Source organism: Puma concolor, chromosome A1, assembly GCF_028749965.1.
Source record: "Puma concolor isolate L17-30 chromosome A1, mPumCon1.1.hap2, whole genome shotgun sequence".
Classification (NCBI taxonomy): domain Eukaryota; kingdom Metazoa; phylum Chordata; class Mammalia; order Carnivora; family Felidae; genus Puma; species Puma concolor.
This window is the reverse complement of record NC_141667.1, coordinates 125,596,543-125,615,137: the sequence shown is the minus strand read 5'-3', so window position 1 is coordinate 125,615,137 and position 18,595 is coordinate 125,596,543. Positions and strand designations below refer to the sequence as shown.

The 18,595-nt window shown below is 48.7% G+C and overlaps 1 protein-coding gene across 4 annotated transcripts in view; it reads right to left on the bottom strand.

Moving 5' to 3' along the window:
* Nucleotides 1-279: 279 nt before the first annotated feature.
* The window catches only part of SIL1 (SIL1 nucleotide exchange factor), a 217,241-nt gene continuing 198,925 nt past the window's right edge, over nt 280-18,595 (bottom strand). For all 4 annotated transcript variants that reach the window (XM_086702928.1, XM_086702934.1, XM_086702931.1 and 1 more), the window contains 3 exons: nt 5,504-5,600; nt 4,907-5,071; nt 280-799 (listed from right to left, as the gene is read on the bottom strand). In XM_086702928.1, coding sequence (XP_086559054.1) covers nt 443-799; nt 4,907-5,071; nt 5,504-5,600 — 619 coding nt within the window. In that variant the 3' untranslated portion in view covers nt 280-442. The remainder of the gene's footprint in view (nt 800-4,906; nt 5,072-5,503; nt 5,601-18,595) is intronic.

Genomic DNA, 18,595 nt, shown 5'->3' with positions numbered 1-18,595 from the left:
AGAAAACAGGGTCAGGGGAAGGTAAATGACTTCCCAAGGTCGCAGAGCTACTGGTTGTTAAAGAGCTGGTGCCAGCCAGGGTTTTCCAACTCCTGAGCCCGGACCGTTCCTATGGGGCCTATTACTAGATGCTGTGGGCTTACCATCTGGCGTATCATCAGGGGCCCCTCAGTGGCCTGTCACCCAACAACCTGCCTAACTGCCCTAGGGGGCTCCCAGACACAGCCCCCCAACCACAGGACTGTGCCCCACCTAAAGAGACACAAAACAGACAATGGCTCTCATGCCTCCATTTAATGGCCAAGGCAGCACTGCCCAGATGATACTCAGGCCCCAGTAAGGAAGTCCTCCCTTCTGCCTGGTATCCCCTGAAGAGCCCACCCAAGCTGGTGCCCAACAGTCTCACCAGTGCCCCGGTCCAGTCCTGGTGTTAGGGTCAATCTCATCTCAGCTCCTTCAGCAAGCTGTTGATAGATCCCAGCAGTTCCCGAAAGTATCCCTCATCCTCACCATCTTGGAGCTCCAGGGTGGCCAGAGCCTGGTACTCAGCCTGAAGGCTGACCAGTGTCCTGCTGAGCTGGGGGTCCTGATGGTAGCGGTCCCGGCAGGTGGCCAGGAGGGCTCCCAGGGTCTGCAGCACCTTTTCGCGGGCATCATGCTCAGGGAGGGCCAGGAGGTGAGCAGTGATCTCACACCAGCCCTGCTCCCGCAGGCCTGGTAGGAGGTGCACCTGGCGATACTGCTGCAGCTTCTCTGGGGACGTCTCCTGGGTCAGCTCGGCTTCCTCCTCCGCAAACATCTGCCATCCGTGTGGCCACACACCAGGGATGGGGTTGGGGAGAGAACACACAAACATCAGTCAGCTCTGCCCTTTAGACAGGAAGGCATGTGGCTGACCATGAGTCCACCCCTCTGCCTCCATCCTTTTGTGCCTCCAAAGTCCAACATGGGAGAAGGTCAGCTGGACTCATGACTTCACACAAGCTCCCCCACCCATTTATCCCTACGTCCACCTGTCTGTATCCATCCATGCATTCATCAAAAACAGCTGGGCAATGTGCCAGAGAAACCAAGATGGAGACCACATCCTAGCCCTCAAGGAGCTCAGTGTCTAGCAGGAGAGTAAAAATTAACTGAATATTTCCTAAATAGCAAGATGAATTTAGTTCAGCAGTGTAGTGTGGAGGCAGATAGGCTAGGTTCAAATTCCTGCTCCACTACGGACAGCCAAACGGCCTTAGGCTGCCACTGCATCATCTCTTACGTGGCAATGACATGACCCCCCTCAGGACTGTTGGGAGGACTCACTGGGGTAGTGAACACACACACAGCCAGCATCCAGCACACAGCACACCCAAAACATGACCTTTGCTATCAAGGAGAATCACATCATCTACACTTGAAGCAGCGTTAGCTGTAAAGTGGTGTGTACAGCACCGTCCTCACCACCACTAGATCCACTCCCTCAGAGGAGTCAGGACACAGGGCAGAGAAGATGGCATTTCCCTGAGGTGGGAGGCCAAGGAGGAGCTCTCCAAGTGGATAAGAGGAAGGGTCCACATACAGGAGGGTCACAACACCAGGACTGGGCCCACCTCCTATCTGAAAAAGGGCAGGTTGTTCTTGTCCATGGGGCATGAGGGTCAGGCTGAAGCCCAAAACACACAGAACCCTGGCTGTGCCTCCAAGGAACATGGCCTTTATGCCAAGGGCCTGGGGAGTTGAGATAAATTTGGGCAGAAAGTCACATGCTTGGCCAATGGCTGTAAAGTACAGAAACCCATCCCCACTAGCAGGAAGTGGTGGAAGCCAACCCTGCCAGGCTGCCAGAGGCAGGAAACACCTGAAACAGCTAAGTTTCCAGCTTATTTCAAATGTAAGAGGAAGGCTATGCAGAGGCAGAGGGTGCACAGTGGGGAGATGTCCCTTCCTGGCTGTACTAAGTGTCCCTGCAAGAAGAAAGAAGAAATGTCGGCCCTAACTCCGGGTGAGAATGAGGCATACAGAGGACAGGGAAGGCAAGAGGAAAGCCCAGGAGAGACCAGGGGCCACAGTGTACCACCTAAAGGCCTTGGGGTCCATGGGGCCTGGTGGAGGGAGCAGGCAGGGGCAGGGATCATCATCTTGTAACAGAAAAGGATGAGAGGAACCTGGTAGTCCTTTCTTAACCCACCTTCAAGTGCCACAGCTCCGCCTCTAGAACATCACAGTCCTCCCAGCCCTTTGTCTCTGCCCCTGTGCCCTGTCCCTCACTGCACTTCGTCAGTCCAGTGCCTCCCACTCCCAACCTGCCTCCCCCAGCCCTCTGATGGCAGACTGCTGCCCAGCCCCAAACCCTCCACCACTGGGCACTTCTGATGATAAAGACTAAACCCCTTCCCAAGGACTTCAAGGCCCTGCAGGGTCCACCCTGACCTGCACTTGGCCTCATCCCCATATCCACCCTCACTCATGCACCTGTCACACTAAATGTCCCCCAGAGCCTTTAAGGTACAGCTTGGAGGTGCATTCCTACCCAACCCCAACTCCATAATAACTCATTCCTCAGATCTCAGTGCCTCCCCTAACTCCCCAGAAGAGGTCAGAGCCCCTGACTTGTAAGCCTCTGCAGACCACATGTTCCAGGTAATACTCGGATAAAAGCCTGCCCAAAAGCACCAAGAGAGAAGGGACCAGGGACCTGGGAGAGCACTGGGCAGGGCAGACAACCAGTCACCACCTGTGGTGGAAGGAACCGGTGAGCGGGTCATCCCTGTATCCCCTCAGCTCCATGGAGGCATGGAATGGATGTGGATTCACGACCACTGGCCAGCATCTCACTCTGCAGAAGCAGCAATCTGAGAGGTGGTCCACTCTCCATGGGAAATCTGCATTTCAGCTGCTACTTTGCCACAACACCACCCTCAAGGTGTGGGGCACCTCAAATAGCAACCTGACATGCCTCCATCTCAGGCAGCTCCAATCAAGTCCCAGTCTGATTAGTTCTCCATTCTTTCCAAAGAACCACAAGAATTACCTCAAGCATAGTGTGGCTGACGTGTGCCTTAAGGTCTCTGGCTGGCTGCAACTCCTCCACCACCCTCCTCATCCCACCCCATAGAAGGTGTCTCTTGGGGCGCCTGGGTGGCGCAGTCGGTTAAGCGTCCGACTTCAGCCAGGTCACGATCTCGCGGTCCGGGAGTTCGAGCCCCGCGTCAGGCTCTGGGCTGATGGCTCAGAGCCTGAAGCCTGTTTCCGATTCTGTGTCTCCCTCTCTCTCTGCCCCTCCCCCGTTCATGCTCTGTCTCTCTCTGTCCCAAAAATAAATAAACGTTGAAAAAAAAAGAAGGTGTCTCTGTACTGTCTGCAGAGACACCAATCCCTCCCCAGCATTCACAGCACCCCAAAGCCTCAAGGCAATCTCCGGGGGCCAGCTGACTCAGGCAGCTCTCTGGGGATACACCAATGTCACAGGAGTCACCACCCAGGACTGGGACAGCAAAGAGATACCCAGTACACCAGAGCAAAGAGGTGAGTTTCTCCTGGGAAAGGCCAAGCCAACATGCAGGTCTTTCTCCAGGTTTGCTTGCCCCTTCCCAAGAAGTCAACTGTGCCCAGGCCTTATTAATTGGATGTGAGCACCACATGACTGCCTGCTGTTATGGGTTTCTGCAGCCTGAAGAGGGAGGGAGAGATAGAGGGTGGGGCAGGCAAAAAGAATGAGAGACAAGGTAGGCCAAGAGAAACAGCGCCAGAGAGTGAGCACACAACTGCCAACTAACTGACCGAGAAGCAGCGACAGACAACTCTGACCCTCAGTCTGAGGCAGGGGCAGGGAGGCAGGCTGGGCCTCTCAGTCTCCAACACTCAGCACTGGTTCCAGTGGCTGCCCAGCCCTGCTTCCTAAATCCGCAGTCGGCTGTTCTTTTTTATTTATTTATTTTTTTTTTTAAATTTTTTTTTTTTAACGTTTATTTATTTTTGAGACAGAGAGAGACAGAGCATGAACAGGGGAGGGGCAGAGAGAGAGGGAGACACAGAATCTGAAACAGGCTCCAGGCTCTGAGCTGTCAGCCCAGAGCCCGACGCGGGACTCGAACTCACGGACCGTGAGATCATAACCTGAGCCGAAGTCGGACGCTTAACCGACCAAGCCACCCAGGTGCCCCTCGGCTGTTCTAGGGAGAGTGCAGCCCGAGAGAGGCAGCTGAGAAAGCCCAGCTAATGCTCTCTGTAGCCGCTGAATTAAGAATACAGACCTGGCTGGTTTTATGCAGCTTTAATTAAGATACTTTTCAGGCTCACAAACACCAAAGTGGGTTGGACACCAAGTATCCTCCCAGGTGGCAACAACAGGGGTCCCCGGGCCCCTCGAGGGCAGCCATTCTGAGCCCTCGCCCAAAGCCAAAGCTCCCAGAGGAGGCACCTCCAGGTTTCTAAAATCAAGATTCAGCATCATTCCAGCCTCTGGCTAATTAGTGTTCCGGCTGCTGCAAGGGCTCCCAGACACAGCTGCTCCAGCCCACCTGCTCCTCATCACTCCCACCCTAGGCTTTAGCCAAATGAAATGACCTTTCATTCCATGAAGGGCTGACCTGGCCATTTCTGGCCTTCCATCATGCTGAGCCTGCCGCCTGCATACTCTAGCCTGGCCACTGTCAGTGCCCCTGCCCCTGCTCCTCCTCACCAGCCCTCAGCTTTCAGTTTAACAGTCACTTCCCACAGGATACCCTCCCAGAGGTCTCAGAAATTCTGGGTGCAGGGCCCTCACAGTATCCCCATCTGCCCAGCATAGTCTGGCACATTTTCTCAGGATCATTGTCATGAGGATGGAAGGCTAGATAGAAAAGATGTGGGAGGGGGCGGGGGTCAAATGGCCAGAAGCAAAGTAAAGTGAGGGGGAGGCACAACACATCCAGGCACTCACCTTTTCAGTGACCAGGTCATAAAGCAGAGTGACCACACGCACAGCCAGCACCTCTGTGCCCTTCGCCTGCACTAGGCTCCTCAGGACCTGCAGCCCCCCCAGTTTCAGGAACTGCTGCTGGGCATAGGGGAAGTGTCGCAGGAGGGAGCACAGCGCAAACAGGACCTGCAGAGGGTGAGGAGCAATGTGGAGCTGGTCCTGCCGCAAGGCCCAGCAGAGGCAGCCAGAGGTGCACCCACTACCCCACCCCTGGCCCACCCACCACCCACAGGGATAGCTACATTCCAGAACACAGGTCTGTGAGAGCCAGAAGAGAGGCCAGGACAGGAAACCTTTAACATCACCCAGTGGACAAAGGCCGAGGACAGGGAGCCAGAAGGTGGCACCCGAAACTAATCATGGGAGCTGAACCTAGGCCTCCAGATGGCTCAGCAGGCTGCCATGCTGCTTTGGGTGAGTGGGACCCCTTCCCCTATGCCACCCCGTGGATGACCACTCAGATCCCAAGGGTAATGTAAAGTCTGAAAAGGGACCCGTGCCTTTCAGGCTCCACAGGTGTGCTAGGGGCTGGGCAGGAGGAACGGAACAGAAACACACCTTCTTCTTTGCAGTGAGAGGCTGCTCCGTAGCCAGGATGACCAGCAGCTTCTGGAGGGCTCCCCCTTCAATGGCCTCTACTTGGACCTTTGGGTTGCTGGGGGGAAAGCACAGGACAGCATGACATTGTACCTACTCACCAACTTGGGGGAATGCCATTGTACTCCCCAGGGATCTGGGTGGTTAGGGAGATGCTAACATAAGAGCCATACCCTAGGGAAAAAAAGGCGCACAAGGCAGTGTTCCCACTTGGGACAAGCTAGAACTTAGCTGAGGGAACAGGCCAATTGCTAAACATCCACCCGGGTATGAAGGCCTATGACCAAAATGACAGGGCCAATGGCTTTCATGCCATTGCCCTACCGTCTAGCAGCCAACGGGCTGGGATGACCTGGGAAGAGAAATCACTTCTACCATTTTAGGATCTCCTGATGCTAAAGGTGCTTCTCAGTGTCCCTCGCATGGAAAGCCTTCCCCCACACTCCCCAAGCCTGCATAGGTTCTTCTTCCTTCCATGATCCCAGGCAAACATACAGTGGGGAGCAATTATTAAAAACTCTGTCCTTCTCTGAGCATGAGCTCCTCCAGTCCCGGGGCTGGAGCCCATTCCTCTTTCCTGTCCTGGATGGACACAGACCACATATAGTCAACGCTTGTGGGAAGAAAACAGGGAGAATGAATGAGATCTAAGGAGATTCTAACCCTAAGTAGATCCTAAAACAGGGCCAACCCAGATGCCTCCCCACTGTGAGAGTAGCTACTGTGATTGTCCCTGTACTCTCAGCACTCAGCACAGAGCCTATGTCATGGGATCCAGGAAAACAGGGCAAGAATGACACATGTGCACAACCAGAACTATATCAACCAACACACAGCAACACTAAAACACTCAAAACCTAGAGCTGCCTCTGGAGATCTTCTCCCTGTTCTGGGCTGGAGAAAGAGTGATAGGTTCAAACATTCAGGCACAACTCTCCTAGATGAAAGGATAGGAGCCTGGCTGTTGAGACCTCCATAGGGCAGGGTGCCAGGCAGGGGATATGTCTGGGAACCTCTTGCTTTCTAAGATCAAATTAGTGATCAATTAGGGAATAAGTGCCAAGCACAGGGACCTTTGTAGTTAGGCCCTTGAGGGACCTGTGTAGTCAAGGTTCCCTCATCAACCACTTAGGAGGCCTCAGAGAAGAAAGGTGGTGGCAGGCTCCCAAAAAGCCCAAAACCAGGAGGAGGGGGAGGGGCCAGGCCAGAGGTCACAGGCTGGCTCTCGCACTCACCCAGACAGCCCACAAAGGGCACCGAGTCTTTTCTTGGCTCTGGCTCCTTCACCTTAGCATGACCACCAGCTCCCTGGAGACCCCAAAAGCATCTGCTCCTCCTAACCCCCAACGTCGGCAAGGGGCCTTCATGGCATCTTGCAGAGTAAGGCAGGGTCTGAAACCCAGGTGGAAATGGGAGGCACGTAACAAGAGGGTTCACACTGCTACTTGCAGGAGAGGGCCTGCCACACAGCAGGTGCTCTGTCAAAGATGGCCCAATGGCATGGTGATGGGGCCCAAGTGAGGCCTCAATGGACCACCCTCCATTCCTACCAGGCACTAGCTTCAAGTTTCAAAGAGGACTTAGCAAGCTGAGCCAGTTTTCCTGCTGTAAATGGGAGGTGCCTGAGTGCTTCTGCATCCTCTCAGCTAGAAAGGACGTGCAGAGTGGGTGCTACCCTGTCTCACTGCAACTCCACTGGTGGGTTTGAGGAGCAGCCTGGAGATGGGTCGGGGTCTCTGGGGAAAGGAAGCTGACAGCTCCTCTCCAGACAGGCAGGTGGGCACCAGTGCACAGGGAGCCTGGGAGCTGAGTCCTTCCCCTGCCCTCTGCTCCCCCAACTTGAGAAAAGCAGCTGCTTCATCAAAGTGTGAGCTAATTAGGACTGTCTTTGCCATCATGTGCCTGAGGAACACTCACCCGCAACAGGCAGGGTCTTTTCTAGGAAAAGACGACCCTGCTGAGAAATTCACACAAACACCAAATACTGCTTCCTAAGAAAGGGGGGCTGTGAGACCCAGCATCACATCAGCCTCAGAGGATGCATCAGAGAGAACATACAGAGCAGCAGGGACAAGGCCCTCCAAAGAAAGCATATAGGGCTTGGTCGTGGTTTACAGATCTGCTGAGAACAAGAGCCAGGGATGAGATAATCTCCCGGCCAACTCCAGAAGACAAGGGTGGGGGATCTTAGGAGACCCACTTGAGCATGCTGAGTACAGGGACCTACCTGGTCACCATCCAGAGTAATAGTCCTGTCACGAACATGAGGCGGTATTGGGGGAGAGGGGAACTGTGCGCTCACCCAGGTCTGAATGGTTAGAAGGGGAGAGAAGTACCAGGGCAAAAAGCAGAGGGCTCAAACCATGTAGGCAGATCCCTGGGATCATCCAAATAGAACATGAGCTGACTAGGAGTAAAGAAAAGATGCCAAAAGCCATTCAGAGATAGGGCTTCCCTGGTACTCCATATCCACAGGAGCCCTGATATAAGATGCAGAGGGCCAGACCACACTCTGTCACAGCAAAGATGCAGAGGCCAGCCACTGCTAGGTGGTTGCACAGAGAAGCCCCACATGCAGGGCAGATTTGGGGGGGGAAGCTCAGCCTGATATCGGCCACCAAACAAGCCAGGATTCACATAGGAGAGAGACCACACCACCAGACCTTATTTACAAGTTTCAGAGTGAATGAATGACCAAAAAGCTCTGGGGGATCAGAAAAAGAACAGGAAGGTCTGGGGTGGGAGAGCCAGGAGGGCTGCACTGGAGAAGAGGCATTGCAAGAAGCTGAAGTTCAGGTGAAGCATAGCTATGGACAGGAGGAAGGGCAGGTGTTCAGGGAACAGCAGGGGTGTGTGTGGAGAGGTGACACCATTCAGTACAAAGCTGCCCTGGAAAGTCATGGAAAATGGGGCTGAGAGGTGCAGCTGACAAGCAGCACCAGTGCAGGTCAGGAGGCCACGATGCTTGTAGTGCCAAGGAGGCCTGCTGGCTAGGACCAAGGAGGGGCGATGCAGGACCCAGAACCTGTCCATAAAGCAGAGCCCACTCCTGCTTCTTCCTCGGGAAATGCCGCACCCAAAGTAAGAGTTGTAACAAGCTCCTTCAAGGCACACAGACACCAGAAAGGGCCCAGGAGCAGCGTCTGCCTCAGGACAGTGGCCCTGGGGACAAGAGATGAGATGGGAGAACACTCTGAGCCCCGCCGTTTACCACTCCCAGGTCAGGTTGGCTCTGGGTATGTAGTGTGTACCTCTAACGTGACCAGCATCCCTTCTTTCCCACCCCTCAGTACAGTCACTCTTCGCTCTCCCGTCCTCTAAGACACTCCTCAGAGTGCCTCTCTCACTCCTTATGGTCCCGATGGGGCGGGTCTCAACCCCCTAGAACCCACAGAAAGGCTTGAGGATCGAGTACAGATCCATGGTCCATCACAGCCTGCCATCACCATGGCTTCTGTGGGCCACCCAGGACTGGATAACCAGAGCACTCAGTCTATGCTAGAGTCAGGACAAAAAGAAGTTTCCTTCTCCATAAGATAGGTTGCTATAAACCAGGAGCATGTATGGTTATGCCGATAGCAGCCGGTTCCCACCCTATCCCCATGGAGAGAAGCCCATTAGGGGAGTAGAGAATAGAGCTCACACAGAAGTAAACCAGAAGGAAAAAGAGACTGATGTCTTTGTCACTTGCTTTGTCACTTGCTGAAATCATTCTCATAAGGCAATAAACCTACGTTTTCACCTACAGCAGAATCCTGAAGAACCTGGGTGAGTAGAGCAGGACCATGGGCTAATAATGGCCTCCACAGGGCTGCGCCTTTTCTCCTGACAAACTTAAATGAAGGAGCCCACATTAACTCTGGGCCCTCCCCCAAACTTCAGTGGTGCCGTAGACACTTCAGGGGGTCCATATAATACCCTCAGATAACAGCTTTTTAGTAATGCCCAGTAGAGGGGCTAAGGAACACAGAAGAGAGAGGGGGAGAATATAAAGTTTGTGTTTGTTTCTTTTTGTTTTTATTTTTTTTTTAACGTTTATTTTATTTATTTTTGAGACAGAGAGAGACAGAGCATGAACAGGGGAGGATCAGAGAGAAAGGGAGACACAGAATCTGAAACAGGCTCCAGGCTCTGAGCTGTTGGCACAGAGCCCAACGCGGGGCTCAAACTCACAGACCGCGAAATCATGACCTGAGCCGAAGTCGGACGCTTAACCGACTGAGCCACCCAGGTGCCCCTCAAGTTTGTGTTTCTAAAGACACTCAGTCCATCCAGGCAGGGACAGGAGAGCTGGGCGTTTCTTGAGCAATCCACTCTGGAAGAGCAGAGACCAGCATGCTCTCAGAACCTCTCTCTCCCTGGTGGCTCAGCCTTGGGCTCCAAATGTTCATTGTTGTGTGTTTTGGGGCATGAAGTTTCCCCCAAAATAGCTGGGTGAGGTTAGGGTATGTGCAAGGGCTGGCCTGGAGAGCCCTTGGTGGGAATCCTGTGAACAATGGCTCATGACCTTGGGCAAGTCCTTTCATTTCAGTTTCCTCACCTATGAGGCAGAGCTAAAACCACCTGTGTTAAAGGTATGCTAATGAAAGCCAAGATGCTAGCCAATGCAGAATGACTGTAAGAGTAAATTACAGTGGGTTTGCTACAAAGATCCAAGACCATTTCCTCAAGAACACAGATGCCTGAGGCACATATATGCTGGCCTCATCTCCTTCCTAGCATATAGACTCAGGACTAGAGCTGTGGCTCATGCAGGGGGTGGGGACAAGGTGGTTCTTGCTGGCTGGAAGGTGGGTGTCCTGACAGTTGGAGATTTGAGTGAGTTAAAAGGGCAGGGGCCTGGCATGCCTCTCAGCGACATCAGTGACGCTGGTGTGCTCAAAGTCAACAGAAGGATATTAAGGACGTAGCTCGTCTCTGATGAGATAAATGAGACTAAACCTTGTTCAGGGCTAAACTGGCTGGACTGAATAAATACCATCAGCACTCGGATTACTGGGATGTTCACAATCAGCAGGCAAGTCAGCTGTCTGTGTGCAGAGGGATGGCAGCAGCTGCTACTTTGTAAATCTTGGGTGGGGCTGGGGGGAGATCACAGAAATGGAAATGATTGCCTTTGCAGAAACCAAGCAGTTTGGTTCAGGTGACTGATACAGGCAATCTGCCAAGGGTCAGAGATCATATTTTAGTTAACTAAAGGTGAGCAAGTGTTGGGGGTGGGAGCAGTCAGGGGGAAGGTGGTAGAGCTGATCTCAGAGTGTATCGCCAAGCCCGGCCACAGGGCCCAGGAGAGTCCTGCGCAACTCAGGTCCAGGAGTTGCCCTTCTCCCTCTTTGGCACTCAGGACTCACTACATAATTTTCAGGGCTGGTACAGAATGCAAATGTGAGGCCCTTGTTTAAAACTTATTAGAAACTTGGGGCGCCTGGGTGGCTTAGTTGGTTAAGCGTCTCTTGATTTCGGCTCAGGTCATGATCTCACAGTTCATGAGTTCGAGCATGAATTCGAGACCCACATCGTACTCTGCACTGACAGTGTGGCACTGGGTTGGGATTCATTCTCTCTCTCTGCCCCTCCCCTACATGCTTACTTGCTCTCTCTCTCAAAAATAAACAAACATTAAAAATTTTTTTAAAAATTATTGCAAACTGAAGATGGCAAGGACAGAACATTAAACCAAGCACAGGCCCTTTTCACTGCAGGGTCCTATGCAGCAATACGGATCACACAGCCATGAAGCAGGTGCTGCTGACATCAGGGGTGTGTGCACTGAAACAGAAAATACATAGAGATCCTTCTTGGGGTGAAGTGAAAAAACAAGGGCTGAAAAGGGAGCCTGGGTCATTGGAAAAGGAGAAAAACTGGAAAAGGCAGAGTTCCGGAAAGGGAAATGAGGGTTAGGTTGACAGGTTAGATGGGGCTGAGTAAACACTAAGGTGAAATCCCCAAAGCAGAGCTATGTCTTCTAGAGTGCCAGTGACCACCGGTCACTCAGGACACACTGGGCTACGTGCTCTCTCATGAGTCCTCATGAATTTCTAAGCAGGGTAAATTTTTTTTTTCATTCTCTCTCTTCTTTTTAATGTTTATTTATTTTTGAGAGAGAGAGGGGCAGAATGCAAGTCGGGGAGGGGCAGAGAGAGAAGGAGACCCAGAATCTGGAAGGAGACTCCAGGCTCTGAGCTGTCAGCACAGAGCCTGAAGCAGTGCTCAAACCCATGAACTGGGAGATCATGACCTGAGCCGAAGTCAGTCGCCCAACCGACTGAGCCACCCAGGTGCTCCCTTTTCATTCTCTTAATAACAGAATAAAAAAAATACCATTGTTCTGAAATACTCCTTGAGAAGATCCTATGCAGTGTGGAAAGGAAGCAGATCTCAGGGGAGTATGTGGTCAGGCTTAATCATTTGTGATCCTGCCTGATGAAGTGGTATACATGCTCACCTTCTTGCCCAGAGAGAAAGATTTCTTTTCTGCTGGCCTCACCTTGTCTGTGCCCTAACGTGAGGCCTTGATCATGTGTGAAACACAAGGATTTGCAGGATGTATAATCTTGAAATAGGCAGTTCACTAGGGATCTATACTAGCCTGCCATCTAGGGATCAATGGAGTTAAACAATTAGTCAATCAAGATATGGACAATAACCAACTTGAATAAAAATAGAATAGGTTCACCAAAAAAATAAATGCCACATGAGAGTGAAGCCCTCAAGAGAATCAAAACATCCAGCCAGTAACATGAGATTAATACCACAATGGGGATGATGGAAACTACCCTGGCCCCCTGGCCCCTGGGGAAAGGTAGGATTATCACTGGACCTATTCATAAACACTCAACAACCAGAAGGGAGTCATGTAAGCAAATGAAGGACACACACAATTCACCACAATGATGGTGCTCACAAGAGTATCTCTAAGAGGCCCTTTTTGCATGTACATGTATACACACACACACACACATACACACAGTGATCAACTGCCCACCTCTGGAAAGAGAAACAGGGTCTGAGAGAGTAGACCCAAAGAATTTTAACAGACATCTGCTAGCTCTCATACATAACTCTGCATCACAATCACCAGAGACACTGTTTTGGTGGCTTGTTATTTTTTGGTTTGTTTTTTTTTTTTACTCTTCAATCATTTCAGACTGGGCCTTTAAAAATCACAGAAAATTACAGAGAAAACTAACCTACAGGAAAGTTGCAAAATAGCAAAAGAACTCCCAGTGAGATTCACCAGTGGTTAACATTTTATCACATCCACTTTTTAATTTTCTTTCTTTATGTATTTATACATATTACTTTCCCTTCTGAAACATTTGAGAGCTGCAAATATGATGACTCTTTACCCCTAAATATATCAAGTGCACCTAAGAACCATAGTACAATTATCAAAATCAGGAAATTATTGTCAATATATGATCTATAGATACTCAGATTTTACCCACTGTCCCCAGAATATCCTGATTAGAAGAGTAATTTTGGTTCAGGGTCCAATTGACAACTTGGCATGATGAGTTTTAGCAGCATGTCTTAAGTCTCCTCTACTCTTGACATGCTCTCCTTAGCATGTCTTTGTCTTTCATGACACTAATAGTTTTGAACAGCACAGGTTGGTTTGTAGACTATTCCTTAGTCAGAATGTATCTGATGTTTTCCCATGGTTAGACTGAGGTTATGTGGGGCACCTGGGTGGCTCTGTCGGTTAGGTGTCCAACTCTTGGTTTTGGCTCAGATCATTATCTCATGGTTCATGAGATCGAGCCCCACATTTGGACTCAGTGCTGATGGTGCAGAACCTGCTTGGGATTCTCTCTCTCCGCCTCTCCCCTGTGTGTGGGTATGCAAATGTTCTCTCAAAAAAAAATAAACTTAAAAAAAAAAAGGGAATGCAAGCTGGTGCAGCCACTCTGGAAAAGTACAGAAGTTCCTCAAAAAACTAAAAATAGAACTACCTTACGACCCAGCAATTGCACTACTAGGCATTTATCCACGGGATACAGGTGTGCTGTTTTGAAGGGACACATGCACCCCCATGTTTATAGCAGCACTATCCACAATAGCCAAAGTATGGAAAGAGCCCAAATGTCCATCGATGGATGAATGGATAAAGAAGATGTCCTATATATATATATATATATATATATATATATATATATATATATACACACACACACACACACACACACACAATGGAGTATTACTCGGCCATCAAAAGGAATGAAATCTTGCCATTTGCAACTACGTGGATGGAGCTGAAGGGTATTATGCTAAGTGAAATTAGAGAAAGACAACAATCATATGACTTCACTCATATGAGGACTTTAAGAGACAAAACAGATGAACATAAGGAAAGGGAAGCAAAAATAATATAAAAACAAAGAGGGGGACAAAAACATAAGAGACTCTTAAATATGGAGAACAAACTGAGGGTTACAGGAGGGGTTGTGGGAGGGGAGATGGGCTAAATGGGCAAGGGGCACTAAGGAATCAACTCCTGAAATCACTGTTGCACTATATGCTAACTAATTTGGATGTAAATTTTTTTAAATTTTTTTTTTTTTAACATTTATTCATTTTTGAGAGAGACAGAGACAGAGTGCAAGCAGGGGAGGAGCAGAGAGAGGAAGACACAGAATCTAAAGCAGGCTCCAGGCTCCGAGCTATCAGCACAGAGCCCGATGCGGGGCTCGAACTCACAAACAGTGAGATCACGACCTGAGCTGAAGTCGGATGCTCAACCGACTGAGCCACCCAGGCACCCCAATTTGGATGTAAATTTAAAAAAGTAAAGAAAATTTAAAAAAAAGAAAAATAAAAAATAAAAAGAAAATTTAAGTGTGATTAATTTATTTAAAAAAAAGACTGAGTTTATGCATAAAAGCAATGTTATGTTTTTCTCAGTGCATCTTATCAGGGGTGTGTGATATCAGGCAGGCCCACATGATGGGCAGTGTTCACTATGATTACTGATCATGGTGGTGTCTGCCAGATTTCTCCATTATAAAGATGCTATTTGTCTCTTGAAATTAATAAATATTCTGTGGGGAGACACATTTTGAGACATAAAGATAGCCTGTTCCTCATCAAACTTTCACCCACTAGTTCTGGCATTCATTGATATTCCTTCCTTAAAATTATTATTACTATGATGTTTCTCAAATGATGATATTCAAACTCTATCACTGCTTCTACCCATATGTGTTGTCACCCTATGTGAAAGAAGAGGCTTTCCTACTTTCTCACTTATTCATTCATTTCTCTCAGTATGGCTTCATGAATTCTTAATTCATCTATGGGTTATAATCCATTTCTATAATTTTTTATTTAGATGCTCAAATTACCTGTGATTTAATCACCAGAGTCTTTTCATACTGGGTTCTGTGTCTTTTTGACTTATTTCCATCATTCTCTAAGCACTTCCTTACTTTCTGGCCCAAGATATTTTACTTTTGCTCTACCAACTATGGAATGTGCCACTTCACCAAGGAGCACTGGGGCACTTGGTGAAAATTTCTAACAGATTCTAACCCTTACACTACACATACTGAATCACAACTTCAGAAAATAGGGCTCAAAAACCTAATTTTTCACAAATGTTCCACCCGATCCTTACCAGTAAGTCCGGCATGGAGGTGAGGACCAGCATTTGGGCTAACGAGACCCAATCACCAAGCTTTTACCTGGTGTAGCACCTGTTGTAAGTGGCTGCCTGGTATTTGAAGACTACAAGCAGTGGGAGGGTCCCCATCAACAAGGCAAGTCTGGTCCCAAGTCTGCCCTCTCAACATAGAGAGGGTCACCTGACTCTGTCCTGAAAGGTCACCCCTTCTGAAGCTTCAGAGCAGCCAACTTCCCAGAGAAAGCTCCCCTCACAACCTGGCAAACCCACTACAGGGCTCCCACGTGGCCACCCCCTCCAGAGTCCAGGGGGCTCAGCTGCCTCTGCCCCAGGATCATTCTGCAACTAATGCCTCAGGCCACATGTAATTTTTTGGCAGTAGTGTCACAGACCTGACTCACAGTGAGCCTGCTTTGATCCAGTCCCTGATGTCCACATGAGGAGCCGAGGGTTCCCCAACATGGCCCTAAACCTTAGTAGAGAAGGCAAAAAGCAAGTTACATCATATATTTGTCTCTGGGTGGTAGGATTTTTTAAAAAAACAAATACGGGTTTTTATAAAACTAAAAATTCAATAACAAGATTTAAAATGTCTCTTTGCTACCCAAGCCGTTCATCCTAGCATGTCACTATACTTTGGGATCCTCATTCTGTCATTAGCTCTGTGTTCGTTAGCCCTTCCTAATCTGTGTCATCTGCCCCCACTGTCCTCATATAAGAATCTCAATGCAGGTTGGACAGGACAGAATTTGACAAGAGATCTTTGGCACATCAGTACAATGAAGACTCTGTTGCTGACAAAGAACTATTTGTAAGCAAACATCTTATTAGGCGTGATTGTTCAAGTAGCTTCAAATCCACATATCTTTATCATCATTTCTCTACCTATTAGATTATCATGAGATTCTGCTAAATGTTTTCCTGAAATGCAGAGTCCCTGTGTCTACAGCAATGGTCTAAACTCCCAGGATAGCAAATCTTTCTGAAAAAGAAAGTTTGAACTGGGAGGGAGCATGACAGACTCTTCTGGGTGCTGGCAAAATTCTGTTGCTTGACCTGGTGGTGGTAACATGTGTGTGTTCACTCTTAATAGGTCACCAAGTGGTTTACATAAGGCTCACGTGCTTTTGTGCAGAAGGAAAGAAGGGAGAGAGGCAAAGAAGGAGCAAGGTGCAGGTGGCAGTGGTGATGAAGCATTCAACTAGTCTGTTTTTACAGAATCCACTCTTGCTCCAAGAGATCACCTCTTCTCTTTAGAAATGCCCATAAATCCCATCTCAAAAACCTGCTGTTATCTTGAAAGCCCAAACAGTCACCCATCCTGTCTCTGTCCCTCTCTCAACCCCTACAATGCCACAGACATTCATACACACACACAGGTCTCATAATGATCTCCCTAAGTTTTCATTTGATTTTTCAGACCCTAACTCATTTAGAGAAGCCAGCAACTCTTTCCCTCCTTCTTCACACTCTTGGGCTCAAGTTCCTCTTAACCACTTTTGACTCTTTCTGGCAGGAAGACCATTCTCCTTAAAAGAGAAGTCAGAGGTAGAACAGAACTACAAGGGAGGCTGGGAATGCCCTGTATGTCATCTGCTGCATTGAGTTATCTGCCGAAGCAGGGGGCTGACACCATCACTCTCACTGTGAACACTAATGGCTTGGGCAGGTTCCTCTGTTCTTGGCATCCCAGGTCTCACCCCCCTGGTATTCCTGACAGTGTGGTCAGAGCTTTACACCCTTCACTGTTTGTTCACACGTTTTCATCCCTTATACAAAAGCTCTACTCTAACTGCTCCTTCGTGTACCATGTTGGCAGCTCCTCTGTTGTTCCCTGCAATAATCACCTGGGACTATATTGAGCACATTTCATTTCTCAGACTGACTCATCCTCCCTTTCGAAACTCGTGCCTTAACATCCTAACTACTTTTCCTTGGGCCTTCTACAAACTGCTTTCCTCCAAACCCAGAGAGTTGTGCATTTCCCTAGGCTTCTCCAAACATGGTCACTTTCTGCTAAGGACTCCAACACTTTCACTTCACTGGACATATCCTTTTTGTTGCTCAGAATTTCAATGAGAGGCACTCAGTAGGTTAAGCATCTGACTCTTGATCTTGGCTCAGATCGTCATCTCACAGCTTGTGACATCAAGCCCCATGTCAGGCTCTATGCTGATAGCTCCATGCTTGGGATTCTCTCTCCCTCCTTCTCTCTCTTCCCCTTTCCCACTGACACTCTCTCAAATTAAATAAATTAAAAGAAAAATATATATATATATATATAATTTCAGTGAGGTCCTTTTCCTTATGGTTCCCTTTACCTTCTGAGAGATGAGATGGTCAGAAAAGGGAGTTAAGAATTAAAGCACATCAAGTACTTATCAGAATCTTGGTTTCCACTCAAGGAGATTTCCAGCTACTCAGATGCATGAAGATCCACAGTGTCACATCAGCTTGCTTCAGCACCAGTTTTATAATCTCAATTCAGAAAGCCTCTTGTACACTGAGGGTAATAGCTGATATCTTATCCCATGATTAGTGTGCATGTTCTTTGGTTAGCTAAGGGCCAATGATATACTTTCATTTCACCAAAAGCCCAAACCCAGTGAGCCAACTACTGAATAAAAGCAGCTTTGGCATCAGAGAGAACTGGTTCAAGTCCTACTTCCAGTGTTTTCAAGTTGTGTGACTCGAACACATTACTTAAAACCTCTTCAGACTTTAGTTTCTGTATCTGTAAATAGGGATTAGTATTATTTATCCCTTGGGGATTGCTGTGGAGATGAAATATGGTAATATATAAGGAGATGAGCACAATTCCTGGCAAATACCAAGCATTCAATTAATAGTTGTTTTTTAATAATGTGTTATACTCTTGAATGAAAATTACTATTTGTACTTTTCTGCTAAGAAGGAGTGCCTGGGTTTTCACGCTTCTCAAAAGTAGGAGGGGTTACCTGTGGTTGGAAACAAAGTCCCACCACCTCCCACTGAGTGGCCCCAGACTGTCATTCTCAGCTTCTCTGGCTAGAGGGACAAAGCCAGAGCAGAAAGAATTCATGGGGGAGAAAGGTAATTAACAAGCTAGAGGAAGAGATTGGGAGGAAGGATCAAAGAAGCTAATTAGAGCTGGCTAAAGGGAGGCCACAGGGTGGGGAACATGGAAGAGAGAGAGCTAAAGAGAAATTATCTGTGGCCTATAATTATTCAACAAATGCCTCCCAGTAATTGTCTAGGCAGTCTGAGGGAGGCAAGGTAGGAGTAACAAGGTTAAGCAGAAGAAAATTTAGGCTAAAGCATATGGGAGATTTTTTTACTCAGTGAGATTTATCAAGTTTATTAGAGAACACAGAGAGTATATCACTTGAGGTCATCTATACCAGCTGGTGGTATAACTATCTCTATTCCCCAAGGTGCTGGGGGGACCAGAG